At 44.0% G+C, this 12,571-nt stretch overlaps 2 protein-coding genes across 2 annotated transcripts; one reads left to right on the forward strand and one right to left on the reverse strand.

Moving 5' to 3' along the window:
• Window positions 1–269: 269 nt before the first annotated feature.
• On the reverse strand, window positions 270–5,735 carry LOC105280131 (dynamin-binding protein). Its single transcript, XM_011340388.3, has 9 exons — window positions 5,463–5,735; window positions 5,196–5,373; window positions 4,907–5,025; window positions 3,358–4,833; window positions 3,085–3,234; window positions 2,216–2,836; window positions 1,935–2,117; window positions 1,265–1,867; window positions 270–1,195 (listed from the first exon to the last, which is right to left on the reverse strand). The coding sequence occupies exons 1-9, from the start codon at window positions 5,550–5,552 to the stop codon at window positions 1,004–1,006; spliced, it is 3,612 nt and encodes a 1,203-aa protein (XP_011338690.1). The 5' UTR covers window positions 5,553–5,735; the 3' UTR covers window positions 270–1,003.
• Window positions 5,736–5,992: 257 nt separating this feature from the next.
• LOC105280133 (putative GTP-binding protein 6) lies at window positions 5,993–8,287 on the forward strand. The gene is made up of 3 exons (XM_011340392.2): window positions 5,993–7,564; window positions 7,662–7,851; window positions 7,937–8,287. The coding sequence occupies exons 1-3, from the start codon at window positions 6,530–6,532 to the stop codon at window positions 8,161–8,163; spliced, it is 1,452 nt and encodes a 483-aa protein (XP_011338694.1). The 5' UTR covers window positions 5,993–6,529; the 3' UTR covers window positions 8,164–8,287.
• Window positions 8,288–12,571: the final 4,284 nt, after the last annotated feature.

Below are 12,571 nucleotides of genomic sequence, written 5' to 3' on the forward strand. Positions count from 1 at the left end.
TGTTTTGGTCTCCTTTAGTAACCATGATTCAAATCTATATTGATATATTGTACATATAATGATAAAAGATTAAATGACAAGGAGTATATTGTTTGTTCAACAACCGAAATAATGATCACTGTTTAAGTTCAATGCTTTGAAGTTAAGTGAAATGGCAAATTTATTCTCTTAAAGGATGAATATTATTTTCTTTAGATAAAAGAGTATCAATAACGCTAACTTCAACAGAAACAGCAATTGAGCCTAACTAAAAGGGTAAACTCGAATTATTCGCGCGATGAATTTATTAATATCTTTATTACAAATATTTATCTTCGTAAAGCGAAGCGACGTACATGATTTTTGAAAAATCTAACAGTATATACATTAAACATTACAACTAAAAGATCTATACAAATATCAGTATAATTGTGTAAAAAGGGTATGAAAGTAATGTAATGTAATAAAATAGAAAAATTTGATCATAAACGTATATCTGATAGGCTTGTAGTATATATTATTTCTTCTAACAAAAAGGCATTCTAGCAGCCATTTGTTAAGCAAGAACATAGTTGCCATACTATAATATCAAGTCTTAATTCTGTACAATTGGAGATACGATCATCACAGCAAAAATATGTTATTCTCGATAAAACGCTATGTACAATTATACAAGTATATAACAACTCGACACCGATGTACGTATATAAAAATCTTGAAGAATAATTATATAAATATCAAGTGTAAATTAAATACTAACAACAGATTTTAAGGAAGTTATATTCAAATACTTTCTGATCGGATTTAATCTCTTTTTTTAGATCTTTAAACTTCAGAATGAGCTAAAGCTTCTTGTAACATTTTAGCTAAATAATGAGCTCAATAAGTTTTCTTAATAATGTAAAGCTGCCATACCCTCTCTTACAGGATAATTGTAAATAAAATCGAATATGATTTACGATCTTACGGTAAAGTTGCATATAAATATAAATTTATGCCTTAACTCGATTGGATTCCATCATCATTATTTTGATTTAGCAGGCAAATTCAGATAATCCCGCGGAACGTAGCCTTGCTTACCGTCACGATTTTCCACGAGCCACCATTCGTCGTTTCCTTTCTCGTCATGAGGTTTAAGCAGCCTCAGGGCCTGGCCGTTATTAATGGCTAATGTCCCGGGCATGTTTCCAGCAAAATCGTACATCGCATAGTAAAACTGAAAATCGAGTCACGTTAATACAGGAATATTAACAGAAGCGCGGTCCACGAGTATTAAGGTACTAACTTCGCTGTGTATGTTTTGGTACACCTGAACTCTCGGCATCTCCGAGACGTTGCCGTAATGGCTCACTCTCGGCGCCTGATTCGCGTCTAACGAGAGCAAGTCATTCAGATGTGACCCCTCCCGCTTGACCTCCCTCTCAGGAGAATCCAGCGACATCAAATTCGGAGGGCTGGAGCTCTTTCCGCCGGCGACGGAGGCAGACTCCGACGCTGGTTGATCGTGGTGCTGATTCTGTCGCTGCGCCGGCCTCAATTTTTGCGACGGCAAAAATCCTTGAGTGGCTCCAGTGTCGACGTACCACCTGGTCGTGTCTCCCATCGGGTCCTGTTTCTTTATGACCGCGATCAGCGTATCCCTCGCAGCGGTCACGTCCAGTGCGGAGGTGCTGGCAACGTCCTCGATCACCACGTACAATTTATCCTCCGTGTACTTTCTCCTCAGCGAAGATTTCTGTTCTCCGGTCTGTGTGCACGGCTGCGACTGGCTTTCCTCCGTTCGAGGATTCGTGCCAACAAACGCGAAACGCGTTAGTTGATTCCAGACTAGATTATGATTCACGAGAAATGACTCGAGCACGTCCTGCGACGATAGATGCGGCGATGCCTGCGGACAGAGAATTGCATTTTCTTCATTCGAATTATACACGTCGCAATTATTTTCGTCCAAGTACCTCGCACAGCGTTAGATATTGCTTGGTGATTTTTCCGTTCAGCAATTTTCTCGCGCTCGCGAACGAAGTGATGCATTTAACTAAGATATTCGTCGTCGCGTCCAGCAGTATAGGCAGCTCCTCCAACAACTGCTGATTCAGGGCTTCGTAATTACTCTTGGCGGTAAATAACTCTTCCTGCACCTGAAACATCAAGGATCAAGTGAATCGTGGAGGCAGAGATGGCGACGGTGCAGACTGCTTATATAAAAAAAACAAGTGCGAAATTATGCAACAATTACAATTCTTGAGTCTTTGTATTTCTCACTCTTAGAAATGGCGGCGTCATAATCCAGCAATTTATCGTGCCTCTTCGCTACCAATACCGCTGGGCCTTCCAGCAGCGTCGCAAGAAAATGCAACGGCGCGCTGATTCTCTTATCGACGCACGACTTAAAGTCCTGCATGTACTGCGACCAAATTACGGACCTTATGTTTCCCAATTTTTTCACCTCGGCAGTTGGGTTACCCTGATAATAGTTGACGAGGAATTCGGATATTACTTCACCGGATATCGCCTCGTCGCTCAAATGCGCGATACATTGTTCGACATCCTTCGCCAACTGCCACGTGCACTTCTCCATGGCACGGAACTGCTTCTCGAGCTCCTCGAACTCGGTATCGCTCGCGACATTCGTCAGCCCGAGACTCGCCGACAGTCTCGTGCTCAGCCTCATGGACATTTTGGCCACGGAATGCATGTTAAATTTCGACATCTTGCTGATTAGGGTGTTATCATTCTCTAAATATTTCGACACGATATCTCTCCTGCGTTTGTACTCGTTGATGTAACTGGCCACGTTCGTCATCGCCTGCCATGCCTCTTCTATAGCTGCTTTATCCGGGTGATCATCTTCCGTGCACTACAAATGATCGTTCACGCGTGTGAAAATATAATATAAAATAATGTTGAGCATACGAAATGTTTATTGGACTAAAATCATTCTCTTGAAAATTTCGCTAAAATCAATATAACAATTTATTTGAATATTTCTCATTAATATCAAATCTGAGAAAAAAGAATTTTTCTCAGGATTGGATTTACAGTTTTCAAGATTTTTACTCGTATGCTTTATTATATATTGTATGAAAAATTAGTAGGGTTACTTACTTTTATTAATTCGTACAACATAAGCGGATACTTTAGGATTCTTTGAACTGGCTTTATCAGAATGGAGCTCATGTCGAAGCAGGCAACTTGACGGCGTAGCCTTTCGATTCCCTTGTTAAATTCTTTCATGATACTTTCATCATTTTCGTACTAAAATACAAGCGGATGAGATTCGATAATACAATAAATAAATTGTCATGAACTTTTTGAATTGTACATACACAATGGGCAAATCATGTGAATTAAAATCCCGCTTATATACACACGAAATACCTTTTTCAGCAAAGCTAACGCTGCCTCATGATTTCCGCAGTACTTGACGTAAACACTTTTCAGTTTCTCAGCCATTTCCACGAAGCAGGGCCCAATCGTTTGCGAGCTCTCGTCGCAACCCTTCATGGCTCTCAAAATTATGTCCAGTAATTCCTCGGCGACTTGAATAACGTCAAAGATATTCCCGAACAACGTGACGACGTCGATGCCCTTTGACTCGAGGAAGCTCGGATCGTGTAGATTGAACGTCTCGTATGTTAATTTCAGGTCGCGCACGTACTCCTTCTCCGTTATGACTAACTCGGATATCACATTTTGCCGTTGGTCCGCACGTTTTTGTCGCGTATCGGCCGCGCTGCTGATTGCAGATTCATTATCCCGACCCTCCACTTGGACAGGTACTTCTCCGTTCGCGACAACTTCCTTCTGCAACGGCGTCCTGCCCGGAGCCGGAGCCGGCGGCGCCGGCCTGTGAGGCTGCGACATCCGCTTCGGCTTCTGCTCTTCGTTCGTGGTCGCGCCCGTCTCCTTGTGCCTAATCAGCACAAAATCCTCGAAGTCTTCCAAGTTCGATTCCTGCAGATTGTCCGACGGCTGTACGGACGTTACGCTCAAGTACTCTCGCGGACACAAGCCGATCCGGCCGCTCTTATTCTTCACGTTTACCCAATCCTCATTGGCCATCTCGACAACGGTAAGAATCTCGCCTTCCTGGACACTTAGGTCGCCGTCCATCTGCGCGTCGAAAGTAAACCGCACGTTCACGATAGCGCCCGCGTCCAGCGCATCCGCATCCTTCTTCGCGGGAACGTTCAGCTCGGAATGCGCTTGATCTTGCCCGGCTTCCACGCAATCGACTATGATGTTGACGTAAGACGATGGGAAGATGCCTTTCGCAGCGTCGATCGTGCCTTCTATCCACTCGGAATCGATGTGCCTGACGAGATGAACCACCTCTCCCGCTCCGAAACTCAACTCGTTCGGGAACTGCGCGTTGAACGGGTACAACGTTATGGCATACGGTTTGACGTCGACGGAATTCGCGTGAGCGGTGCGCTGCGTGTCGCCGGTCGACGCCGAGGCCTCCGGGAACAGGTCGAAGTAACTTGGAGCAGGCTCGTCGGGCACGTTCACGTAAGAGTTCGCGCGAGCGGTTTCATTGGAAGCTTCGTAAGCTACGTTACTGTAGGGTCTCGAGGAAGGTGCAAAGTTGTTCGCCACGGTGCTCGAGTCCCCCATCAGCTGTGCCACTTGTGCCTGATCGGTCGTATCCTCACCCGCATCCGTGTAAGATACGAATGTTTCCGGAAATGTACCTTCCCTGCCGTCCTCTTTGATCCCGCGACACCAGCCGTCATCAAGAATCTCCGTGACAATGACTGTCTCACCGGCGGTGAGGTCCAACTCCTCGTCGAGCTGCGCCTTTAACGTCGTTTTCACCCTGGCTCTTCTCTTTATCGACTTCTTCATTGTTTTCTGCAAGAGTATTATTTTTATTAGTCACAATGTATAGTCGATACATCAGTGAGATATAGTCTTATTAAATTACTTTTATCAGTGTCGTATCGAGCTCCCATGTGTGCGTCATTGGAAAAATGCCATTCCTGGAAGCTGTCCTGCCAACGCACCATCCTGAACCTATGTCCCTTGTTCCGATTACGAGCTCTCCTAGTATCAAAAGAGTTTACGTCTAAAACTATCATTTTTATCTAATTTAATATTGAGACTTGATGTGCGTGTGATATATTAATTTATTAAATTAATTTAAAGTTTTTCAGAGTTTTTGGCTCAACAGCAGTATAGTGATGATGTGATACAATTCATCACAGTGATCTTACCTTGTGCAAAACATAAGTCGTCTCTTTCCTGCCCAACAAAGTCAGCTACAGCAACAAACAACCTTTCTGTATCGCCAAGCTGAGGGACCTCAGTTTTGTGTAAATGGCTCAGGGGGAATTTGCCGACTCTATCTTGAGACTGACCGAAGCACCAGTGCTTGTCTATGATCTCATGTATCTGGAATGCAGAAAAATACTCCAATTATCTCCAAGCTGTTCACATTTGGCCGTCCGCGTGCAGGTTAGGTGCCGATTCACGACAGGTACCAGGAAATAATTCCCTTTGGAGAGACTCAGCTCGCCGTCGACGGTGGTAAGGAAGTCGTGCAGCACCCTCGCCAGCGTGCCCGGCTCCATTTCCGCGTCTACGTTGTCGCATCCGTCGTCCTCGCGTTACTACGACTCGCGAGCAGAGACTAGACCTGACAGCCGACACTGCTCCGATAAGTGGCTGTCACGTGGCACGCGCGCCTGTGTGCGTAAATCAAACATCGATGGCAATCAACGCTGTTGTTGTCGCTATAAAAAGCATCCTCGTCGCTGCGAATGAATAAAATATTATATTCTTCTTTTTATCTCTCAATACCTCCGCTTATAAATAACCCTCATGATATATGTTAGCTAGTGAAAAATGTATGAGTACTATGAAAATATTTACGTGAATTTCGAAAAATATATTCGGATTTTATAATATATGTAATACAAATTTTGATGCAATTTAAATGTGAAAGTTAGGATTGTTATGTAATTTTTCAACTTTGTTGAGATATGCATCGTAATTTGTACATACAGGCGAAGCTGCTTGGTGGCGCTCCGTGTGTACGGCGTACTCGCATGTGTAAAATCAGCTGATCGGTGCGAGGCTAATCATGCTGGTATTTTAGCTACTTTGCGTAATTGCATTGATACTACATACTTAATGTATATATTGTGTTAATGTCATGTGTAAATAGTAACGATAAGTTACATGGACGGAAAAACATCAGATAATTATTGACTGACTGATTCTTGTCAGAAGTGAGGTTAGGACTTAACCTCGCAGTGAAAGAGTGAACATCTTAGGAATAATAATTATTGCAATGTGATTTTATACTATTTGCAATTTCTATATCTATATTAGCTGTTTACATTACATGTATAATAATATTAATTATTATCTTTGTGTGAAAGATAAATATTAAGCGAAATGCACATGTTCAGAGGGTACGATGACATTAAGTGATTTTGCACATGAATAACTGTAATAAAATTGTAATAAAACTATATCGATATTGAATAGTTTGTATAATGTACAAAATTAATAGTAACCAGATATAGAATTTCATCTTTGCAAGATGCATTGCGTGCGTAAGATCTTGAACATTGCGCAGTGTAATTTCCAAGCGTACAGCAAAACTGAGTTTGCAGACACGGTTTGCAAACGGTCAGGAATATTGTTGCAAAACGTTGTTTGCCGTTTTAAACATGATTCCGGGGAGCATCAGTCTTTTGAGGGAGAAGCGGAAGAGCACGAATACACCGAGCTCTCCAATTATTGCTTAGGCACTGCAACCGGTGGACACAGGACATTTATTTTACAACCGTACATAAAATGGGGCAGAGACAAGAAAAGAAACACCTCGCCGGAGCTGCAGCTGGCTGAAGCAGTGGCGCTCATAAACACCCTACCCAACTGGTGCGTGGTTGGAACAAAGTATGCTCCGTTACTCACACTGCAGAGGAAGACACTGTTGGGTACCGGCTCGATGAACGACTTGAAGCAGCAGATAAGTCAGTGCGGCGACGTCTCTGCCGTATTCGTCAGCACTAACATGTTGAGATTTCGTCAAATTGCCCAGTTGAGGGAGATCCTTGGCCTACCAATATACGACCGTTACTCCATAGTCGTCCACATATTCCGCAGGCATGCACAGAGCGCGGAGGCGAAGCTGCAAGTGACGTTAGCAGAGATACCGTACATCCGCAAGAAGCTGTTCGAGACGTGTGTCACTAAGAGCGGCGCGATTAACGTGACGGAGAAGACGAAGCTGTTGCTCGACGGCAGGGAGAAGAGACTGAGGAGTGAGTTGAAAAGGTTGCAGCAGCACCGGCAGCTCATCAGACGCAGCCGCAAGAAAAACGGCTTCCCTACGATTGCCGTGATCGGTTACACGAACGCGGGGAAAACCTCCTTGATAAGAGCACTCACGGATGACAGTTCGCTGCGGCCGAAAAATAAATTGTTCGCCACCCTCGACACGACCGCGCACCAGGGAATTTTACTGAACAAATTAAAAGTGCTGTACATGGATACTATCGGATTTATCCAAGACGTGCCGGAGAGCCTGATCGAACCGTTCATTGTAACTTTGGAGGACGCCATGATCGCCGTATGTGGTAAACCGTTGCTCAGTCACTGTTACGATTACTTCTCTCCTTTTATTTACCGAGACAATTTCTAAATTTTTTTGCGGATTTCTTCCTTAGGATGTGATAGTTCACGTGTACGATGTTAGCCATCCCGATGTGAAAGCGCAGTATCAACACGTCCAGCAAACGGTAAAACCAATGATAGACACGGAACGTCCAATAATCGACGTTGCGAATAAATGTGACCTGGTTACGAGCGACTGCATACCCAAGGATGTGATTGCCGTTTCCGCTAAAAACTTGACAGGTGTTACTTGAATGCCTCATTGTTAATGAAGACGAACGTGCTTGAAATTTGGAACAGGTCTTTAAAATCGTTTAAACGTTTATAGGAATTGATCTGTTGCGCTTGAAAATAGAGAAGATCCTTTTGGCTGTCACCGGACTATTGCGCACACGTGTAAGAGTAGAATCGGGCAGTTCTGCAGCCAGCTGGTTGTACAAAATGACAACGGTGATAAACGCTCAACCGGATCCGGATAATCCTCAATATATGATTTTCGAAGTGCTAGCTACTTCACTCGATATTCAAAAATTTAAACAATTTTTGAGACAATAAAGTAGCTTACATCGCACTTTGTCCACTGTATTTCCTTTACGTTTCTTCAAAACTTGATACATAAAAAACAGGTTTAAGCGCGTGTATGATGTATAAAATATTTTAATAACAAAGTTGTTCCTTCCTTGCTTTTATTCATTTTATGCTAAGAAATAATTAATTATCTATTACTGCCAGCATAAATTTATACTAATTATTTTAATTAAATTATACGTAATTTTATAGAAAAGATTTAAATTTTTTCTTGCTTTCTTTAAAAAGAAAAATTTAATATTAAATAAATTATAGATTAGCATTTGTAGTTTATTTCAAACACATCGCAAGTAGATAAAACAAATGGCATTATTTAAAACATGTAATGTGATATGATTTTACATTATCACAAAGACGCATAATCACCGTGAATACTTTTTTGTTTCAATAAATCATACGCATGTACATGATGAGTGTACTTAAGAATCTTGAGAGTATCCGCGCGACATGCCCTGCCAAGAAGTCATTTCTTTTTACGGCCTGACATGTACACGTGCGGGGCACGTGTTTCCCTGCAGTCGGCATTTCTGAATACCAGATGCACGAGACACGACTTAAAATTTCAAGTAAGATATTCGTTAGGATTGTCAGCGAGATTAAAGACTTTATTACGACGTTTAAGCATGAGCGTTGACACAGAGCTGTGTGAACAATTCATAAAGGTTTACCTTAGAAATCAGATTTTAAAGTTCAAACATGAAACACGAATTGTCGTTTTTTCTTTAAACTCGATATTAATTAATAATATCTACAAACATTGTCACTAATTGTTTAATAAAAATTTGTTATTGATACATTTATTGTGCATCAATCTCGTTCCTCTTGGAGAAAGGAAAATAAGACTGTTTCATCGTCGAAGCGGCGACTATGGTGAAAAGCAGCGAATTAAAAGGGAGGAGAGCGCAAGAAAGGGAAAAGCTCTCGGAAGCGTACACAGCCTGCAATTTGGCAAACGATCAATCCGCGTCTGGATCGCCGCCCGACGAAGAAGATCGTCCGCCGTCGCCGCCGCCCGTTGTTTAGCTATCGCTGTCGTTTTATTAAGAGTTCCGTTTGTTTGCCTTATCTCTCCGTCCGCGTGAGTGCGACGGCGATCATCCACCGCGCGAGGAACTTCGCGGCGAGGGTGCCGCCGTGGCGCAATGTATAATTCATAGAGCTCCGATGGTTCGACGTGTATAAAGGGTGTCTCGAAAATTTTATCCACTCAAACGGAATGTACATATTATGCTTTTCAGACTTTCTTCCACCTAACTAAACCATCGACTTCAATTCTTCGCTGGATCGCGCTGAGTGGCTTCTCCCTATCATCGGAACCGTGATTCTCGATCGAGTGGTTGATCGATCATGAATCTCTCGGCCGAGGGAAACGAACACGCGGATCAGGTGATCCGCCGATTCGAGTCTCGGCGTTCTACGCGAGCGACCGTCGAGCATGAAAGAGCACTCTTCGGCGTGCGCTAACTCGAGCAACGCGGCATTAATATCCGGCGACGGCGGGACACCCTGTGTGCAGCCTTATAGAGTACCCCATAGAATTAATCGCGCGGCGTGCGCACGCACGCGGAGGAAGAGTCGCCGGGCGCGCGTCGTCCTTTGGCTACGGGAATTAATGAAGGATTGATATCGCGATTATGTTGTAGCAATAGCGCAGAAGAGGGTACGGGGCGGTGTACCGTGGGCCGATCGGCAGCACGGGCCGCGGCGATAATTAATTGCAGGCGTGACGGCGCTTTAACGTCGTTAATTTTCATTATCTCGATCGGAATCCGCTCGTAGCGCGGAACGCGGCCGCCTCGCAGCTTGCTAATTTTGCGCGCGCGGCAGCCAGCCCCCGTAACCTCGCTTCCGGAAAACGCATTAATAATTCTCCCGGTCGGCGGGGGAGGGGAGGGCTCGCAAAATTTGTCACCCGCCCGCGGCTACGTTGACGCTAATGTCGCGGCCGCTCCTGCGGCCGGGAATCGCAAGGACGCGCGCGCGCGTACACGCACTTTACGTCGTGTTTGGATTATTAAAGCGAGCTAAGTAAAACCTAATTATCGCGCTACTCGGCCGAACGACAAATTTCCACCGCTTGTGTCCGCTGCCCTTCGCTGTGAGCTTGTCGCCGCGCTGAAGCAATAACACACAATGCGACCGAAAAGCCACTGTCCGTGGTTACACCGTCATGCACGTCTCTCCCTTGATGAGTTCATCCGCGTAATTCCTCAAGAAATGTTGCATTATGTATTTTAGAGTAGGAGTTAGTCGTGAACGTTTAACGATCGCCTATTATTTGCTCGTCGAGAGCCGGTGCAGCGATGTAAGAGGACAATTAGTGCTTAATTGTTTTCAAGGAAATATGTATTGTATTTATGAGAGATAAGTTAGCTTGCCACACAGGGGTGTCCCAAGTAAAATAAAGTAATGATAATAATTCACGATTTTTCACAGGCGAATATTTTACTACTTTCTTTTTCAAATTTTCCTATAGGCATATTCCTGATGTGTGGCGTATCAATAAAAAAAGTAACTTAAAATCAGTTGATTTTTTCTTATATTTTTAACTAAATGTTCGACGGGGTAGCCCGTGAAAATTGAAAGTCTGGGAAGCTAGGGTTAATTACTTCAAATAGATATACGTAAGGAAATTTATTTAGCGAATCGAGCACTTTCTAATCTTTTCGAGAACACTTGACCATGATTTTATTTACCATTAAACTTTTTCTGCTCCGTAACGATGTCGTAAATTAATAGTAAAAAGCTCCTTCAAACCGACCATTCATTTACTTGGAGCTTTATTTGCTTTATTGCAAACCTCTCGATACTTGCTGCATACATATAGATACATGTAACGTTATTTATCAACATAGGTGACAGTCGACACGAAAAATATTCTTGTTCGGCAACGGTTTCGCATGTCCAATCATCCACGTTGCTGCCGAAAATATAAAAAACAAATAACGCGCAATTTTTGAGAACGGCATCGGCCGAATCCTCGAGTAACAATCCACAAATAATATCGATTATCCCGTCGCCATCAGATCGCTCTGAGGGGAAACGAGGAAATCCTGGCGATCGAGCGTATCTTCTTACTCCCCCGGAAAAATAACGATAATAATGGCAATTCAGCACAACGGTCCACTAGATCGCCGCCACCAGCCGTCGAGTTGTGTGTGTGGGCCCGCGTTTATTTAACGCTTTAAACACAAAGCTGCGGCTTAACCGGAGGTCCATTGTGCCTGCCCGCCGGCAATTAAGCGATTGGCTAACGAACGTCGATCGCCACGTCGAGTGCGCGACTCGTGTAACGTAATGATCGCCACGCTGATTTGCTCGCCGTTACAGATTCAATTACGGGCCGCGCCACGCCGCGCCGGCCGGCTCCGATATTCCGCGTGGCGCGGCCAAACGTTCCCGAGATCAGCGGCGGAAATGAAATTAAACCTAACGCCCAGCATACGTGACGCGTGCATAAATAACGAAAGTGACACCATCGCCGGGCCAGCGCCTAACGAGCATAATCCGATACTTGCGTTGTTTTCAGCATCGCGGTCCGCGCGCGCGTTGCCGAGCGATAAACGGCGAGTGGCGAGTTGCTTACCAAACGAAGTTTACATCAAACAACAAGGGTCGGCAGGATAATTGACTTTCACCGGGAAACCAATTATCAATTATCAGAGATCGTTTTCGACCCTCCGTTTCACGATGTAGCTGTCGATGTCGATGTCGAGGTCCCGCCCCGCCGTTCGTTTCGTTTTTGCCTCTTCGTGTCCGCCGAGCATCCAAAGCTGAAAGTTACAATTTGGAATTTTGTTGTTAAAAATCTGTTTTTATTTCGCGCTTTCAAAAGTATATACAGGGTGTCCCAGAATTGTGTATGAAGCTCTCGTGAGCGGGTAGAATGCATCGAACTGAGAAGAAAAGTCCTTTACCGTTTTGAAATTTTCTCAATAGTTAACGAGTTATTAATTATTAAAAATCGCTATATTAATCCGGCCTACCGCCGAATGCAAGCGCGCGACGAGATGCGACCGCCTAGAGATCGAGGTTGCTAGGCGAGCGGAGAATTGTTTATTACAAGTGGCAATGGCTAGGCAGGAGCGACTTGTAATAAACAATTCTCCGCTCGCCTAGCAACCTCGATCTCTAGGCGGTCGCATCTCGCCGCGCGCTTGCATTCGGCGATAGGCCGGACTAATATAGCGATTTTTAATAATTAATAACTCGTTAACTATTGAGAAAATTTCAAAACGGTAAAGGACTTTTCTTCTCAAGTCGATGCGTTCTACCCGCTCACGAGCGCTTCATACACAATTCTGGGACACCCTGTATATAATTTGATTATGATCATCTTGATCTTATTTCGATTTTTACCTCTTCTGCTATTCTG

The sequence above is a fragment of the Ooceraea biroi genome, chromosome 2 (genome assembly GCF_003672135.1).
Source record: "Ooceraea biroi isolate clonal line C1 chromosome 2, Obir_v5.4, whole genome shotgun sequence".
Classification (NCBI taxonomy): domain Eukaryota; kingdom Metazoa; phylum Arthropoda; class Insecta; order Hymenoptera; family Formicidae; genus Ooceraea; species Ooceraea biroi.